The 19,470-nt window shown below is 49.2% G+C and overlaps 1 protein-coding gene across 1 annotated transcript in view; it reads right to left on the reverse strand.

The window, feature by feature from the left end:
- The window catches only part of KCNK5 (potassium two pore domain channel subfamily K member 5), a 52,500-nt gene extending 38,832 nt beyond the window's left edge, over positions 1 to 13,668 (reverse strand). Inside the window, 1 exon segment of the mRNA XM_029592926.1 lies at positions 13,330 to 13,668. Coding sequence (XP_029448786.1) covers positions 13,330 to 13,515 — 186 coding nt within the window. The 5' untranslated portion in view covers positions 13,516 to 13,668.
- Positions 13,669 to 19,470: the final 5,802 nt, after the last annotated feature.

Genomic DNA, 19,470 nt, shown 5'->3' on the forward strand with positions numbered 1-19,470 from the left:
CTGTTAGAAGGCAGCCCTCCGCGGTCACCCGCAGCCTGTTTCACGAGTCTGGCTTCCTAGGGGAGTCATTTGGCAAGGAAACGCCAAGTGGCAACTGCTCGATGGTAACCAACAAGGCCTTCAGCAGAAAAAACGGACGCCACGCCATTAACTCTCAAAGCCAGAGAGCGAGGAAGGACTGGGCAGTGTTCTGGATACACAGAGAACATAAGAAATTGCCATCCTGGATCAGACCAAGGGTGCATCAAGCCCAGCATCCTGTTTTCCAACAGTGGCCAATCCAGGCCATAAGAACCTGGCAAGTACCCAAAAACTAAGTCTATTCCATGTTAGCCACTGCTATTACTAGCAACGGTATTTTCTAAGTCAGTGGTTCTCAACCTTTTTCCCATCGTGACACGCCTGACAGACCACGCTCACATGTGTGACACACTGCTCATTACAATTCACGGCAGAAATAAAAAAATAAAGGCCCAGTATTATTATTATTATTGTTAAGAATGACACAAGGGACAGATACATATTCTGTCTTAACAGAAATTGCATAAATAGTAAACAGCCCACACCAAAACAGCACTTAAACAGTAACCACCTTACCTGAGAAAAGGCAACACTGAAAATATTACACCAGGCCTTAAGACACCAATACACCTCCTAATAGGAAAACGGACCAAGCCAGGCTGCTATAGAGCCCTACACAGAAACTACACGCCAGCAGAAAACCTCACCTGAATCACATGTGCTGACCCTCACCTAACAAAGAATAAAGAGACCAAAACACATAACTAGAAGCATGCAGACAAAAACTGAACTGGAAACCGCAACAAGCCAGAGTCTCTGTATGCTCTCTATTACACTGTATGCAGTGTAATAAAGGAAAAAAGAAACATCACCCATCCTTATAAAACAAATCAAGAAATATAAAATCAGTAGCAGTAAAATCATAATAAAAAGAACAGAACAGATTTCAAAATAGCCGGTGAATGAAATATCCAATAATTACAAACTCATATCAAAAATGTCTAGATACCATAAAATATTTCAAAATAGCAGACACAAACACCCAGTAATGAAAAATAAAGATAAAAAATGCTTTGCTCTGCATACCTGGGAACGTTTGATATCCAGTTGCCCTGAGATTGTTTTGAATTAGCAGGAGGAGAGATGGTTTGCTTGCAACTTTCTCCTCTCTCAGTCACATTCTAGCGCTCTGTCACACACCTATACACACATGCCTTTTCTCCCTCTCTTATATAGGCTCTTAATTACACATATGCTGTCTATCTTTTCAGGCTTTCACACACAGGCTTTCAATCACACACATACATGCTGTCTTTTTCTCTCACACACAGACTCTCATTCACATACTCACATGCTCCCTCACCTAAACCAGTTCTCAATCACACAGACATACATGCTCTCTCATTTATACACAGGCTCTTAATATACACATGATCTCTCATACACAAAGGATCTCAATCCCACACATACTTTTTCACACAAACAGGTTTTCAATCACAAACTTACATTCATGCTCACACACACTTTCACATATACAGGCCTCAATTAACATACATGTTCTCACACACAGGTTCTCAAACACATATGCATGCTTGCTCATTCACTCACCCCCCCCCTCCTCCGAACTAGTGGCAGCAGCAGCCTCCTCCTTCGTAGAGAAAGGAGTCCCATCGGCCGCGGGGGTTGACTATGTTCCTTGTTTTTCTCCGAGCCGCGCCTCTCTTCTTTCCTTCGGGCTGATGCCGAGCGCACTAGCATGGTCTCTTCTTCCCGCGCACGCACCTGCTACTCACCAGTTCCTCTTCCGGGCCGCGGGGGGGGCGGGGGGAGGAGGAGAGAGCATGCCGGTGCCGCTGACTCCAGCTGTCCTGCCACGTTCCGCCCGGGCTAAGGACCTATTTCGCTTGGGTAGGGAGGAGCAGCTGGGTCAGCGGAGGACCGGGAAGTGTGGCGACACACTGGTTGAGAACTGCTGCTCTAAGTCATCTTAATTAATAGCAGGTAATGGACTTCTCCTCCAAGAACTTATCCAATTTTTTTTTTATTTTTTTTTTAAACACAGCTACACTAACCACATCCTCTGGCAACAAATTCCAGAGATTATTTGTGCGTTGAGTGAAAAAGAACTTTCTCCGATTAGTCTTAAATGTGCCACTTGCTAACTTCATGGATTTCTCGGATGAGAACGTGAAACCGTAGCCACGGATGAAGGATTCCATTCAGAACATGTTTTAGTCAGAGCGTGAATAAATATTTATGCTGGGCATTTTAAAATCAGGCTTTACCAGATGTCTAGGAGAGAACGGGAGACAGGCAGCTTTTCTTTGAACGAGATGTAGTCCCCTGCTTAGGCCACTCCTCAGCTGTCACCTGGCATGAACCGTGGGATTTCAGTCCATGGGGTGGATGCAGTTAGCATGCATTAAACAGCTGGAACCTGTCGCCAGCCTCCAATTACCACGTTTCACATTATTTGTACAAAGCCCTTCATGCATGGCCCTATCGAACACACAAAAGAATAGGACTAAGAAACACTAACTTTTTATTTTAAAAAAACGGGCAAGAAACAGCAGCACAGCGCCCACCGGAGACGTTCGGTGAAACCAGAGCACTGGTCAGAAACAGAACAAGGACACCTGACCAGAAATAAAGTTACCAGGGGATAAGGGGTTAATGTGCAACACAGGAGGAGAGTGCTCAGTGTCACAAGAGGAAAACGCCAGCAACGCTCTGGTAAATCAGGCCCGAGATCAGGAACTGGCAGAGTCTGCACTTCAACCCCTTTCTAAGCCGGGGGTGGGGGAAGAGAGTTGCCCTGCCGACTCCCGGCCTTCCCCTTCCCTAGCCACGGCCGTGCTGCTCTGCACCCCTTCTCTGGCAGCACCCCGAGGCCTCCTTTCTTATGCAAAGAGCGTTATGGATAAGCGTAGGATTAATGCCAGCACTGCAAATACAGGTCGAGTACGCTCCACGCATCCTGTGTACTCAGACCGAGCTAGAGAGCAAACAAAGCTTCTAGCAAAAATATTTACGTCTACTTTTCTTCTGGTTTACTGTCAGCCTTGGAGGGGAAAGGGATTACTATTTGGTGGCCAATGCAATACCGTGCACTCAGCCGCACGCCCGACGCAGGTTAAATAGGCACTAATCTACCACCTAATGCAATAAGGGGATTAGCGCCTATTTAACCCGCGGACGCAGGGTGAATGCAATAGCGCTCATCACATGCAAATGCATGCGAATGAGGCCATTACTCATTCACTCTGCAAGCAAAAAAATAAATGTGCGTCTCAGATGCGCATTTAAATCACTCACCTATTAACGCCTGCCTGGAGCAGGCATTAATAGCCGAGCGCACTGAAAAGAAGTACAGAAAAGCAGAAAAAAAAAAAAAAAAAAAAGACCTGCTTTTCTGTACTTTTCTTATTGGCGGCCATTTTTATTACTGGCAGACGGCCGGTTATGAAAACAGACACAGAGTTTACCAGCGGTCTTCATGACCAGCAGCCGCAACCCCCTAATTGCATGGCGCCCCCCCTTGCAGGCACCATGCGCATGTTAGGAAATTGGGCGCTGACTTTCAGCGCCCGCTTTCCGCACTTTACATTGCCTCGGCCCCTTGGATTGTGTCTAAGATTTCAGGCCACCTGAGATATTGGCACGGGAAGTTTTATGCCAACCCCCATCTGGATAAATGGGCGCTCTGAGCAGTTCACGCCGTGGAAGGAGAGGCCTGAAAACTGCAGGGCCCCCAACCTCTGGAGAAAGGGCTGCCTGGGGAACAGCAGCCGGCACCCCCGTCTCTTCATGGGACGGTCTCATCCTTCCCTTGCAACCAGCAGAACACAGAAGAGAGGGCACGAGCATGGCAGCGATCCAGTCCCGAGAGGAGGGTGCAGGTGTGGTCTAGTGCGTAAAGCAGTGGGCCAGTCACTTCAGCTGGGAGCGAGGGCATGGACTGTTTTAGCTCATCCCTTCAGAAAACATTGGTTCATTCAGTCCAAGCACCAGAAATGTGCCAGCAGGGCATCCACATCTACAGGGGGATGTGCCTGCGATTATGGACTAATCTCCAATGGCAGAGGGGCTTCCAAAACACTCGATGACCTCACCGTGTGCTCACATCTCCAAGATGAGCTGAACTGGCCCACTGCCTTCAGGAAGATAAGATGTGTCCACTGAGTCAGCCCAAAGGCCCATCAAGCCCAGTATCCTGTCCTAAAAGTAGATCCAATTTCTTGCTGCTCACGCCCTGGGATGAGCAGTGGATCTCCCTGAGTCACCAGATTAATAACTCTTGATGGATTACCGGCATGGTTAAAAAGGTGAAGTGCAAGAGGCTATATTAGCCAAAAGATCTTCATGAAAATATTGAAAGAAGGATCCATCAGAAGAAAAAAATAGGATAAAGCATAAGCATTGGCAAGTTAAATGTAAGACATTGATAAGATAGGCTAAGAGAGAATGTGAAAAGAAGTTGGCCATAGAGGCAACAACTCACAATAAAAAAAAAAAATTATATAGATATATATATATTATATCTATCAAAAGCAGAAAGCCTGCAACGGAGTCAGTTTGACTGTTGGATGATCGAGGAGGGTAAAGGGGCAATTAGAGAAGAGAAGGCCATCGAGGAAAGATTAAACAATTTCTTTGGTGTTTACTGAAGAGGATGTTGGGGAGATACCCGTTCTGGTGAAGGTTTTCATGGTTGATGATTCAGATCAACTGAACCAAATCATGATGAACCTGGAAGATGTGGTAGGCCTGATTGTCAAACTGAAGAGTAGTAAATCACCTGGACTGGATGGTATACACCCCAGGGTTCTGAAGGAACTAAAAAATGAAATTTCAGACCTGTTAATAAAAATTTGTAACCTATCATTAAAATCATCTGAATTTATCTGAAGATTGGAAGAAGGCTAATGTAAGCCCTATATTTAAAAAGGGATACAGAGGTGATCCATGAAACTATAGGCTGGTGAGCCAGACTTCAATGCCAGGAAAAAATTGTGGAAACTGTTATAAAGAATAAAATCACAAAACATTTAGATGGACATGGTTTGATGGGACACAGCCAGCATGGACTTACCCAAGGGAAGTCTTGCCTCACAAGTCTCCTACATTTTTTTTTTTGAAGGGGTGAATAAAAATGGGGAGAGAGGTGAAAACGGTAGATGCAGTGTATTTGGATTTTGAGAAGGTGTTCAAAGTCCCGCATGAGAGGCTTCTAAGAATACTAAAAAGTCATGGGACAGGAGGAGATGTCCTTTTGTGGATTGCAAGCTGGTTAAAGACAGGAAACAGAGAGTAGGATTAAATGGTCAATTTTCTCAGTGGAAAAGGGTAAACAGTGGAGTGTCTCAGGGATCTGTACTTGGACTGGTGCTTTTTAATGTATTCATAAGTGATCTGGAAAGGGAGTATGAGTGAGGTGATCAAATTTGCGGGTGACAATTATTCAGAGTAGTTAAATCACAAGCAGATTGTGATGAATTGCAGGAGGACCTTGCAAGACTGGAAGATTGGGCTTCAAAATGGCAGATGAAATTTAATGTGGATAAGTGCAAAGTGATGCATATAGGGAAAAATAACCCTTGCTATAGTTACGAGATGTTAACGCCTAATATGGAACCTACCACCCAGGAAAGATCTAGGCGTCATAGTGGATAATACATTGAAATAGTCAGTCCAGTGTGATGTGGTGATCAAAAAAGCAAACAGAATGTTAGGAATTATTAGGAAGGGAATGGTGAATAAAACGGAGTATGTCATAATGCCTGTGAGACTGTATCTTGAATACTATGTGCAATTCTCATCGCGGCATCTCAAAAGAAAGGATATAGCTGCACTGGAGAAAGTGCAGAGAAGGATGACCAAAATAAGGGGCATGGAACCACTGCCCTATGAGGAAAGGCTAAGGAAGTTAGGGCTGTTTATATGGAGATGACTGAGGAGGGATATGATAGAGGTCTTTAAGATCATGAGAGGTCTTGAACGAGTAGATGTGAATCTGTTATTTACTCTCTCAGATAATAGAAGGACCAGGGGGCACTCCATGAAGTTAGCAAGTAGCTCATTTAAAACAAATCGAAGAAAATTCTTTCACTCAGCGCATAGTTAAGCTCTGGAATTCATTGTCCGAGGATGTGGTTACAGCAGTTAGTGTAACTGGGTTTAAAAGAAGGTTTGAATACATTGCTAGAGGAAACATCCATAAACTATTATGGTAATTAATAAGCAATAGTAGCTTGTGATCTGTTTGGGTATTTACCAGGTACTTGCAACTTGGATTGGCCACTGTTGGAAACAGGAATATTGGGCCTGATGGACCCTTGGTCTGATCCAGAATGACATATCTTATGTTCTTATGACTTTTCCTCCAGGAACTTGTCCAAACCCTTTGTAAACCCAGATGCATTAGTTGACTTGAGCAGGACCTCTGACAAATTCCATACCTTAAATTGCACTGAGTGAAAAAGATACCTTCTCCAGTTGATTTTACATCTGCTACCTGTTAGTTTCCAGGATGTCCTTCAGCCCTAGTGTTATCTGAAAGGGTGAATGGTCCTTCCCTCCCACTCAGGAGGTTGTAGACCTCCAAGCTGTTTAGCCTCTCTTCATGAGGGAGCTGTTCTAACCCTTTTGGTTGCCCTTGTCTAACTCCGCTACATCCGTTTTGAGGCAGAGTGACCAGAACTGCACACATCGGGATATTCTCAGTTTTATTCTCCATTCCTAGCTTTCTATTTGCTTTCTTGGCTGCCACACAGGATGGGCTCCCCCTCAAAATGTGGCATCTGAAAGTCTCTCCTTACCCCCATCCCACCGGAGCCCCTCCCTCAATTCCACCATCCACACACCGGTGTTTGTCTCCCTCTCTCCAATGATCTCCTCCCTCCCCACCACCTGCAGGCAGCAGCCCTTTTGCTTCTGTCTCCTCCTCTGCCGGGCTTCCTGCATTCGGACAGCAGCGACGGCAGCAGCAGGTAAGAAACCGCCCTGACGCCTCCTGCTCCCAACACTGCTGCTTAGGAGTGGGACTGCCACAGGGGCCCGGGACAATTGCTCCAATTCTCCCTACTTACCCCTAACCCCGGCACATGAAAAACATGAAGTCAGGGGAAGGACGGAGCACATCATCTAAAGCACAAATCTGAATGAGAACTGGGTCAACATTCCAGAAGTTATGGAGGAGGAGGAGCACAGACAGAAACACGATGGATGCAAAGGCTGGTTCCCCCCTCAGCAATACTGACAAGAGGACCGAGGTCTTCTTTAGGTCACACAGCTAAAAAGAGTCTGAATTGTTACCGATTCCAGGGCTTCCCAAAAACCTGTGCTGGTGACCCGACAGTCACACATCCACCATCAATTAACTACGCAAAGCATTACCAGCTAATTCTACCCTTCCTCTAAGTCCCAACTCCCTTCCAACAGCAGGAGCCGGGCCCCGGAGCCTCCGGGAGGAAGAGCGTGACGGAGGCTGGCTCTGGCACCTAATCTAGGGGCAGGGCGAAGGGCTTCCGCCGTCAGGCTCGTGGCGCCAATACAGTTCTGCCAGGCCCGACAAAGCTCCAAATGGCCTGCTTCTGCCCCTCCACCTCGCCGCTGGACTCAGGTGTCCGGCTCTGGCACTGCTCCCCCCCCCCCAGACTCCTGCTACACGCTCAGCAGTGAAGCCGTTAGATTAACACAAGTATCCATTTAAGGAGCTGAACTGAACAGTCTTTACGTGTGAGGACTTCTTACTCGCCTAAAAATGCACTCGTGCTGCAGCTCCTCACCCCTTCTCTCCCCCCTCCACCCTTCCTCGAGAACGCCATTCATTAAGCAGATTCCTCTCATCTGTGCCCTGCTCTTCCACCACCGACGCCCACCTCGCTGTGCCATGTTTGGAATAAAAGCTTCCCCGATTCGGTGCATCGTGCTCTCTCCGGCTGCATCCAGTTTAAAAACTCCCCCCTTTTGAAGTTGCTTTTAACACCTAACCACTTCTCTACAATAAATACACTTCCTATGGACTTGTGTGTTGTCGTGTGCATTTGTCTTGCGTGGACAATAAGTGCCATGGTGCAGGGACCGTCTATCATGTGTTATCTGTACAACACTGCGTTTGTCGAGTAGCAATTTAAAAAATGATAACAGTAGCCCTTACATCCCTACAAGTAATGTGTGTAACCCACCATGTTAAAATGGGTGCCACCCAGGATTCCCATGTGAAAAAAAAAAAAAAAAGAGGTCTTGCTGCAGTCTGGAGTGGAGCCCCTGCCCTTCCCAGGATGGATATAGGCCACTAGCCACCATCTCTGACTGGCACGATCCTGAGTTCAAACTTTGGTCACATTCATATAGAAGCTGCTTGGGAAGATTTGTGTCGCTTCCTGTGTGGGATCTGTGTAAAAAGCCAGGTGCCATTCGTTCAGGTTTGCAACGAACAGGACTCGCTCGTAGGGCTTTGCACCCTCTTCTATAACAGGACTTAAGGTCTGAAGCAGCACTCAAGGAGGTCTGTATTCTAAAAGATGCACTCACTCAGCATCTAAATCCAGGGAGGATGTCAGAGTTAGAAGCTTCAGTATTTGGCTGAAAATTCAGCTGAATTTAAGGGCCTAAAAGTTCAGACCCTGCAATTTGACTACCTAGGTTAGCACTGAATGTCCTCCTGCCCTCCACCTCATTCTAATGCTACCCCCACTGCCACCCACTTTTTAGGATCCCAGATGTAAGTACTCAGCCCTAGTCATGTCTCCAGGGGCCAATGTAGATGCCTTAATCCCAAACTTAGGCCCTAAACTCTGAAACTTAACCCACAAGTGCCCGTCCAGTGATTTCCCCCGCCCAAGGCTGTGCCTTGTTTTATCTCTCGATGGTGAGTATATGACACGCCCAAACCCCTGAAGCTTTTAGACCTGCTGCCCATAAACGAGGGAGGGGGGCAGGGCAGTCGTCCCCCCCCCCCCAGAGATAGGAAGGTTATATATGCAGGAGCTACAGGAGGATATCCTGAAACCTGACGGGCTGGGGGATTGGGAAGCCCTGCTATACCTATGTGTCCTATCTTCTTACAGGAGCTAGGACACAAAAAAAAAGTCTTTTCCGATCTGCTAGAAGTGTAAAATAAGCCAGCAGATCAATTCGTTATGTTCCTTGCCCACCAGCTCCCGTGCACAGTGTCAGTGGTGACAGGCTAGGATTTGGACAGCCATCTAGATGCTGGCTTCACTTTTGAAAAGCAGCAACAGTGCTCCTCGAGATATTATTCCTGCTGTCGGATTAAGGTGTTCCCTGGACAAGCTCGCGCACGAACATCAGGAGACGTGGCAGAGGTGCGCCAACGAGAGGCGCCTCCGGCAGCAGCACAGGTAAAGCTGTAAAATATCATGCACCTGCACTTTGGGGAGGGGGAACAAACAGAAGAGTGACCCGTCCCTAATGCCCACCCGCATCTCAACTGGCCAAATGCCCCCTCTCCCGCTTTCAGAGTCCAATCAGCCGTTACAGCCACCCTTAGGCCGGCCAAAAAAACCTGGACAGGTGCCAGCAAGCCGCTCATTTCTTTTCACCAAAAACAGAGCAAACTTTGTCGCTCGAGGGGAAAAAAAAAAAAAAAAACGAGTTTGTACAAGCGTGCAAAAAGGCGCAACCAAGTCAGGAGCCGTCAGCTTCTCCGCTTTCTGGCCTGCGCACCAAGGGCGGGGGAAGGGGGCGAGAGCCCCTCTGCGTGTCTCACCCTACAGATGAAAACAAGGAAAGCCTCGTCCTCTCGGCCAAAACTGCCTGGTGCGGCCTTCCTCACACAGAGACAGCAAAAAAAACCCCACCAGACTTGAAAGGGGAAGTGGCACTTTTCCCCCCCACTCTGCAGGTTTTGAGCGGAAGCCATGCTGGAGCCCGAGCTGCAGTCGAGCAGCGGGGAACCTGCATGCACAGCACACGCAGGCTTCACGTCCCCCTTACACAACAACTGTTGGTGAAAGTCAGGTCTGAGCAGATCTCACAATGAGGGGGAGGGGGGAGGGGGCTAGCAGGACTCCTAGCCCCGGCATTTTCCTATTACAGGGCTAATCCTCAGTCTGAACAGTTATTGGTTCTTCGACCCCCTCCAAGCGAGTGATCAGTGCATCCGGCGTCGTCCATGCGGACAGGACTCCACTGTGCCCGAATGCACAGCCACCTCTGGGGCGTTCGGTCCTGGGCTCACACAGCAGGTGGTAAGGAAACCACTGGCTATGCCGGGGGTTACGTCTCCAGATTTTCCCCACTGCCCGACTGGCCCATCTCCCACAGCCGTTCCGTGCGGGGTTTGTTTTTTTTTTTGTCACCTGCAGTCAGGTTCCGATAGCCGAGAACTGGCCTGCAGCATCCCTGGAGGGGAGCAAAGCAAACCCTGACCACACTCGTGTCCCTTCACTATAAAGCATTCACCCTCTTTACACACACTAGAAATCTCTGGCAAGGCAAAGAAGAGAGATGCGTTTTTACAATTTATTTATTTATTTGTTTTAAGTTTCATTTTGGCATGACTCAGATGATTTTTCTCTCTCAACGTGTCAGGTTACGCAACCAATTGCAAAAACCACACAGTTTCACACCAAACAACTCCCATGCCCTGTGAACAGGGCGGACCTGCCACCAGATAGGATTCAGAGTGGGCTCTGCATGGCCCTGCAGTAAGAACCCTCCCTCCCCAGCACCTTCCACACCTCCCAGTCAACCCTCCGCCAGTTCCACCAGTCTAAGATCGCCAGCCACAGCGCGTGGTCCAAGGGTGGCTTTCCTGCTGCGGGCAAAAAAAAAACTGTCATCAAATGGATTTCATTCAGAAAGCCGGGACCACTCCCCGACCCCGAACCAGACTCAAGCCTTGCTGAGGCCCTGAACGATCCAGATCCCTCTCGCCTCGTGCGGGCGTCGTGTCTCAGTTCTTCCGTACAACGCCACCCGGGGTTCTTCCCTACGAGTTTCAGATTCCCCGACATTGCCAGGTCATGTCGCTTTTTTTTTTTGCTGAAACTGTTTTAATGCGCCAAACATCCGCTGTAAAGACACCGCGCTCCACAGACCGCTCTCTGTACGCAGACCGGACATAAAAAAAAATAAAAAAGCAGCCCACAAGTAATTTGCTTTTTCTTCCCTTTGTTTCCTTGCCCACACTACCAGGCCCAAATTAAGTCTGCTATCTTTGGCAGGAAAAAAAACTCTGCACGGCAGGAAGGACACCCATCCGCAGTCCTGCCTCTCCCACCGCAGGCACAGATCCGGGAGCATCATCTCCCTCCACCCCGCGGGCCCGACGGCACCGGCCGTGGACTCGCTCCGCGTGTCATCTGGGGATGGGCGGCCTCGCTGGAGCCCTGGTACCGGGCCCGAGCTTGGAAATTTTGTAGCAGGGAGAGTTGCCACAGAGGCTTGCGGAACACAAAAAGAGCCATTCTTTCAAGCAGGGGGGGGCCTGCAGACAAGTTCAGCTGGAGCCGTGTCAAGGGCATTTCGGCTGAAGCGGCCTCCAGAGCTGGCAGGCTGCAAATAGCAGCAGAGGTCGTGCGTGCTAAAATACCCTCAAGAGGCAAAAAAAAAAAAAAAAAAAGTTTAATTGCTTCAGACAAAATTTAGGTTTGCCACCAACAAGGAAAGCCTTTGTTAGCTGCTTGCTTCTATCCCCTCCAGGCGGCTCAGCGAAGCCCCTTCTGCCCCCGGCCCTGGAGCCCAGGGGGCACTGCAGGAGGTCAAAGGGCAGCTGAAGGAGTGACACACAGCAGGGAGGGGGCAGGAGGAGGCACCCATTACAGAAGATATGGTCTGAAAGCTCTCCAGCACTATATAGCCTAGTGCCACACATACTTCAGGCAGCAAGGTTTGACAGGGAATATTAGAAATGCTTAAATTGTTGTGACAGCTCTTTAAAAAGGGTAATATCCGGGGGATTGCTTTCTACCAAGCGCCAGCTTCAAAAAGCAAAGTTGCAGGAGACCAGGGAGGGCACTGAAGCGGCAAAAAAAAAAATCTGCACAGTGCCTGGGGGCGAGGGGGAGCTTCGTTCTGTCTGCGCCGAGGACAGGATCCGCATACTAATGGGGCCCGAGAGAGAGAGAGAGAGGGCATTTCCAAGGCCCCTTCCCACCTGCAAGCAGGCTGCCAGAAAACACTCAAGAGCTGGAAGGGAGAGCGAGGAGGAGGAGGAAAAAAAAAGGTTGCAGCAGCCTCTTGGCACAGGCTCTATTTACATTTCAGATCTGCGAGCCGCATGTCTTTCAATTACTGAGCACTCCAGCGCCCGAGGAGGGGAGCGGGGCCTACCATCCCCCCTCTCTCACTGGGACTCGGTCAAACACACAGGGCTGACCATGCACATTGAACCTTGGCTTGCCGTGACCTCTCCACGTGTGTTTACAGACCGTCCATATTCTGCCTTCTCCCAGGTCTGGCCTCAAGGCACATTACAATCCGTTTAAAACAAGTGCAATAACTTTCGGAGGTGCTGGCTTTAAGCGCTTGCAATAACAACAAGAAGCCCTGATGGGACTGTAAGCTCTGGGGAGCAGGGACCGTCTCGTGAGTATTTGTACAACGCTGCTGAATGGCCACTAGCTCGCCAGAAATGATGATATGCAGTTTATCTACATATATAAGTTTTTTTTTTTAAATAGTAGATATGTACTTTTCAGCGCCAATGTGCAGCAGGGTGAAAAAAGTAACAGGATGAAAATAAGAAATATAAAAAAAAGTTGCGAAATACAAAGCAAAGTAATATTTACATATAATTCGATGTCACTTCAAAGGGGTTTACGGCACTTTTTATTTGGAAACAGTAAAACGCATTTGAAACTCAGATGGGACATTTTCACTGTCCGAGTCACAGATTAAACACAATAAAGACCTATACCGCGCCCCTCCCCCTCCACAGTGCACAGCAATGTTTTACTACAGCCAATTCAAGTTTCTAACCCGGTTAGACCAAAAAAAAACAAAACACTTTTACTGCCTGTATAAACCAGGATCTCGCACTTACTAAAACAGGGAAGGCCGATTTTCAGGTTAAACGCGACCTTTGCAAGAGAGAGAAAAAAAAAAGAACATATCTACATCTGTGAAAAGTGTTTGGGGGGAATCAGAAAAGTTACCGCCACAATTTCTCTCTCCGAGCACAGAAGTCATTAAAAGCTAAAATTTCCCAGGGGGAAGGAAATTTAAAAAAAAAAGAGGAAACCCAGAGAAAGTAACCCAGATGGCAGCTAAAACGCAGGTCCTTGCTGTGAGAAGCAGGTTGCCAGCTGGAAGGAGAGAGAGGGCTCGCCTTGCCTTTACCTGCAGGATGGTGTCCAGGTCCTTCTGGCTCAGGCAGCTGTACCTCCTCAGGATCTCCTCCTTCTTGCTCTTGTACACGTCCTTGGCCTCCTTCCAGTTGGGCTCCTCCAGCACCTGGAAGATCGCCGCCCCGATGGACAGGTAGAAGATGATGGCAGAGGTCAGCAGGGGCCCCCTGTCCACCATATTTCCCGCGCGCGCCTCCCGCCCTCCGCGGGGCTTCGCTCTCTAGCGGGCGGGGGCCGCCGCGATCGGCCCGCACAGCTGCCTGAAGGTGGGGCCCCCTCCAGCTGCGGGGCGGGCTGCGCTTTGTGGGGGTGCGCGGTGAGGAAGGGGGGGGGGGGGGCCGGCATGTGCTGGCCCGGGCTGGCAGACACGTGTCAGGCTGAGCGAGTCACCGGCTGCACATATTTGTAGTGAATGGGGAAGAGGCCAAGGGGAGAGGAGGGGGAGGGACAAGAGATCCGCCCCCCCGGGCTGGCGGAGAGGAGGAGGTGGGAGTGGCAGCCCCCGCACTGGCCAGGTGCAAAGTTTCCAATCGGATCTTTGCGAGGACGAAACGAGGAGAGAGAGAGAGAGAACTAATTCCCAGGCTCATTCAGCTGCCCTGACTCTTGAATGGGAGGGAGGAGGCTGCAGTGTAAGAAGCGGAGGGAGACAATTGTAAGCTCCGGGGAGCAGGGTCGGGCTGGGATGTGTCTGCCCTGACCCTTCCCCAACCTGATACGGTGAGGACCCCCCCCCCCCCCCCTCTACCCGCTTTCCAGGGCGCGAGCGGGAGAGATCCTGGCTCCAGGGTTCCCGTGAAGCCTCGGGGGGATTCCTCGCCCGCTCTGAGGTCAGCCCAATGACGTCAGCGCCGGGCAGGGTGACGTCAGCGCCTGCTTCCCGGCCAGGGGCTCGCGCCTTTCAGGCGCTGCGGCGGCGCTGAGAGAAAGCGGAGCCTGCTCCCGTTGTCAGACTTTGTTCATTCTCTGCACTTTAACCCTGCCATCCCCGGCATCGCAGTCTTACAGGTTTGCGGGGTCAGGAGGACTGGATTAAACGCCGCCCTGCCTGCAACCCCCCCCCCAGGGCCTGGGGATCTCCAGAAACAAGCTGCCCCTGCAGGGAGCTCCACCCCAGCCTGGCTCGCGTTCACCCGGGCGGGCCCAGCTTGTCGCTTTCACAACCGGATGAACTCTTTTCTGGGGCTTTTTCGTTTTTTGCCTGGGAGAAGTTGATCTGAAATGTATTTTGCTGCTGTTTTCCCTTTCCTGCTCTGCTCGCTGGAGTCTGGTTGTAGCAGTTCATGCAGTCAGAGTTTGTTTTGTTTTGTTTTGTTTTTAAATTGCACGTTATCTTATTCACGTTATGTTTTAAATTCCACTTTTCAGCAGTGCAAAGCAGATTACATTCAGGTACCGTAGGTATTTCCCTGTCCCAGAGGGCTCACAAGCTAACAGCTAGATTGATTTCATCAAAACCTACGCATTGATAACAAAAAGGGGAGAGAGGGAGAGACTATCTACAACAGTGGTCCCCAAACCTGTCCTGGGGGCCCACCAGCCAGTCGGGTTTTCAGGATATCCACAATGAATATGCATGAGAAAATTTGCATGCTGTGGAGGCAGTGCATGCACATTTCTCTCATGCATATTCATTGTGGATATCCTGAAAACCTGACTGGCTGGTGGGCCCCCAGGACAGGGTTGGGGACCACTGATCTACAGAACCCACATAGTAGTTAAGTATTGTGTTGTTTTCGGATTTAGAGGCCAGTTTCGCATTTAGAGTGAGATGAAGGAACAGCACAGAACACCTTGAAGATTTCACCTCATTTGGAGTGAGGAAAGTCTTAGGTGAAATTTGTACTATGTTCTCTCACCCTAGCTTGATGGACGCTATGACAGGGTACCATCAAGCTAGGGTGAGCCCCATGAAGCAGTTGTCAGCCGGAGAGACTTGAGTGTCCCCTTTTTTTTACTCCTGGGATTGAGAATGAGGGAATGGGACATTCTTGTTGGGGTTCTGCTCGGAGACAGGATGCTGGGCTCCATGGCCCGTTCTGACCTCATGAGATGTAGCGGCTTTGGGCAGCGAGTGAAGTCGCTGTTACCCCCCACCTCCTGCCTTTTGCGGGTCTCCTTCTGCAGACGTCTCCCTCCTAAATCTGCACGTGCTGGCGTGCGAATGACTCGTGGGCGAATCTCGCTGTTGTTTTTGGATTTTTCGCAGGCCCGCTGCCAAGGTCTGCTTTGTCTTTTTCAGAAATGCACGTTCTTGGCCTTGCTCGGTGGTTCAGCGGCAGGCGGTACCGCGCAGGAGACCTGGGTCCGTCTCCCCGGCTTCGAGCTTGCTTCTCGGGTCGGATGGTGATGCTGTGGCGGCAGCGTGCGTAGCTGGGGAGAAGGGAGCCCCAAGCATTTCTACATAAGAGTATTTATAGGCCACCTGCAGCTAGGCCCTAGTGGCCGTACAATCAAACATTCATAATAAAGTCCAATGCAAACAAAAAGAGTAGTCGGCAACAAAAGTGACCCAGAACGTGCTTAGAAATACCTCTCAAAGTGGCCCACTGCTTCCCTGCATAAAAATGCTTGCCTGAACAAAAATGTGAATCAAAAGGTCCTTAAGCGTTTGCGAGCGAGTCATTTGTCTGAATTCTTGTGGCAAGGAGTTCCACCATATTGGAAAATTCTCGCTCCCTAGCCTCTTTCAGAGGAGGGCGACGCGCGGCTGTAACGTCCAGCAGGCCCACGGAGGGAGGAAGGCAGAGTCCTGGTGCAATGGTGCCACCTCGTGGGTGGGTTCAGGGCTCCGGACGGGGCCCCTGCGCATGCCCCCCCCACCAGCCCAGAGCTGTCGCCACGACAGTTGGGAGAGGAGACGCAATGCCATGTGAATAATCCCCAGGTAGCTGCAAGTAAAGGCTCCTGGCGCCAGGTTTCAGCCCTGGTTCTGATCGAACCGTAAGCCCAAAAGAACAGGAGCAAAAAAAACCCCAAAACTAAATTCTCCGAAAGGGTTTGATAAGCCTTTTACAGCGTCTGGAAGTTTGCACGTCGCTGCCTGGGCACTGCAGCTCTTCTGCTTCCCACCTGCAGACCTTCCCTCCCGTGCAGCGGGACGCGGGCCTGCATCGGAGGGGGTCATCCACTTGCACTTTCCCATCCTCGCAACTCATTTTGCATTTTGGTGCTTCTCTGTTGGGTCTCCTGGTTATGCTGCTTATGTAGTACAAGCCACGCCAACCACTCTGCTTATATAGTTAGAGTCACGCCAACCACTCTGCTTATTTATAGTATGAGCCGCACCGACCATTCTACTTATATATTATGAGCCACACTGACCACACTGTTTATATATAGAACAAGCTACTCCAGCCACGCTGCTTAAATATAGTACGAGCCGCGCCGACCACTCTGCTTATATATAGTACGAGCCGCGCCACTGCTTATAATAAGCAGTGTTGTCAGCATAGCTTGTACTATATAAGCAGAATGGTCGGCGCGGTTCGTACAATATATAAGCCACGTGGTCGCGTGGCATGTACTGTATATAAGCAACGTGGTTGGAGTGGCTTGTTCTATATATAAGCAACGTGGGCATGGCTTCTATATATAAAAAGCGTGGTCAGCGTGGCTTGTACTATATAAGCAGCATGGTCAGCGTGGCTCATATAAGCAGAATGGTTGGCGCGGCTCATACTATATATAAGCAGAGTGGTTGGTGTGGCTCATACTATATAAGCAGAGTGGTCCACCTGGCTTGTTCTATATATAAGCAGCATGGTCAGCATGGCTTGTACTATATAAGCAGCATGGTCAGCGTGGCTCATAATTTTTAAGCAGAGTGGTCGACGTGGCTTGTATTATATATAAGCAGCGTGGTCAGTGTGGCTTCTCTTGTAATGCCCAGCAATGGCCTGTAGATGGCATCCTCGTGAGAGGATGGGGTGCACACAGGGCTTTTCTGACAGGTTTCCACAGAGGGCAGGAGGCAAAACTCCTAAAGTGGCAGCTGCCATCAGACTGGTCTCCCACCAATGCCACATTCTCCACCATGGGGGCAACATCTCACTGGCAAGTTTTGCTTTCATATTTGCCAAAATGTAAATTGATATGGATCATCTCTGGAGTGCAGAGCCAGCTTGGGTATCCTGAAGCAAAGAAAATGCCAGAGATTCAGTGGGGTCCGAGGCATTGCACCAAGAAGTAAGCCAGACAGACCAGATGTGCCTTTCAGTCCTGGTGCTGTGCTTCTGTACTCGCGCTTCTGGAAAGTCACCGTGAATCGTGAGGAGCTCCAGCAATCCGTCAGTGGACAGACACAGATCCTGCGTGCCCGAAGAAATGGTCCAGCTATTCTTTTCTTGGGACTGGACTGTGTGATGTAGAAGAGATGAAAGCATTGTTAAGGCAGCACTGCTCCCTGCAGATGCGGCCACAGAAGTTGTTCAGACGTGGTCCCTAGCATTTTGTCTGTCCTTCCTCTGCCTTTTCAGTTTATTTTGTAACTTGAGTGCATTTTCTCTCTTCCTGGCCAGTGGGATCAGCAGATTTCTAAGCAATGTCACAGTTTGCATCTTATGTGATCAAGTGGGACACGGTTTATTCTTCACATGCATCCAAAACATTCTCTTGACCAGGTTTGCTCTGAAAGACCTACAGGGTAATTTGGTCTGGATGTAGTCTAGTCACCCCCTGTGCCTCGGTGCTAATCCCAGCTCTGTCACGGACTGTTGGTGTGACCCCAGATCTGCCTCTTTATCTTCCCATGCCTCAGTGCTAATCCCAGCTCTGTCACGAACTGTCAGTGTGACCCCCAGATCTGTCTCTTTATCTTCCCCTGGATCTGTCTCTTTATCTTGTGACTGGGGATCGCTATGAAGAAAAACAGTGAGCATGAGACCCGCCCCCTTGTGATGTCATCCAGCCCAGCGTCGAGCCGGTAAACAGCGCCATTCCACCTGGCACCGAGGTGGAGGGGGCTGCCCACCAGCACCGGGCACTTTTGAGATGCTTCACTGAAGAGAAAAGCTCAAAAAAAAAAAGAAAAAAAATCAGCTTTAAAATGTGAATGGAGATCGCTATGAAGAAAAACAGTGAGCATGAGACCCGCCCCCTTGTGATGTCATCCAACCCAGTGTCAAACCGGTAAACGGCGCCTTTCCACCTGGCATCGCGCACCGAAGGGGCGCGACAAAGAGGCACTCCCCTTTGTGCACCCCTTCGTGCAACCCTTGGTACTACCTTTTTTTTGTTTTTCTTTTTTTTTTCTTTTCTTTTTAACTTCTATGTTTCTTCCACTTTTGTTTACCTTTCTCTTTTTTCATAGTTGTTATCCCTTGTTAACAATTTTCATTGTTATTAATGTTAAATGTATTTGACAAACATAACTTTTTTCCTGCATCTCCTGTTTTAATGTAAACCGGTATGATTTGTATATTATACAAGAATGTCGGCATATAAAAATTAAAAATAAATAAATAAATAAATCTTCCCCTGGATCTGTCACTTTATCTTCCCCTGGATCTGTCACTTTATCTCCCCCGTGCCTCGGCTTACTCTGAGAAGAACAAAATAATGAATTACCCAGCACCTACCTTTTTATCGAAAGAAAGCCCTTCTCCATGGGATGGGAATGGATTTAGTTACTCATCTTTCCAAATCAAAGCTCATGGTTTGTTGCAATTAAGGTAGGATAATGGATATCCCTGCCCAAGCAGGGTCACAATCTATGTGGTACCTGGGGCAATGGAGGGCAAAGCTACTTGCCCAGGGTCACAAAGAGCATCAATGGGAGGAACAGGATTTGAACCCTGGTTTCGCCAGTTATCATCCCCACTGCTTTAACCACTAGGCCACCCCCTCCACTTCTCGTACTGAAAAGTAATGACCCCGTTATTGGTCTAGCTCAGCAATTCTAAGCCGACGTGCTGTGACACACCAGCGTGTCGGCGAGCATCGGAAGGCCCATTGTGGCATCTCGGTCTCCTGCTGTCCCGGTTGCTCTTCTCTCCCCCTCCTCCACCGCAGTAAGACGCGTTCTTCCATTAACACCGCTGCCATTCCCGCCTGGGCAAGAATAGCAGAAGGGTTAGAGGAAGCTGGCAACATTAGCGGCATGGCCCTTTCTTTCTGTCTAGAAAATAAAAGT

Source organism: Rhinatrema bivittatum, chromosome 3 (assembly GCF_901001135.1).
Source record: "Rhinatrema bivittatum chromosome 3, aRhiBiv1.1, whole genome shotgun sequence".
NCBI lineage: Eukaryota > Metazoa > Chordata > Amphibia > Gymnophiona > Rhinatrematidae > Rhinatrema > Rhinatrema bivittatum.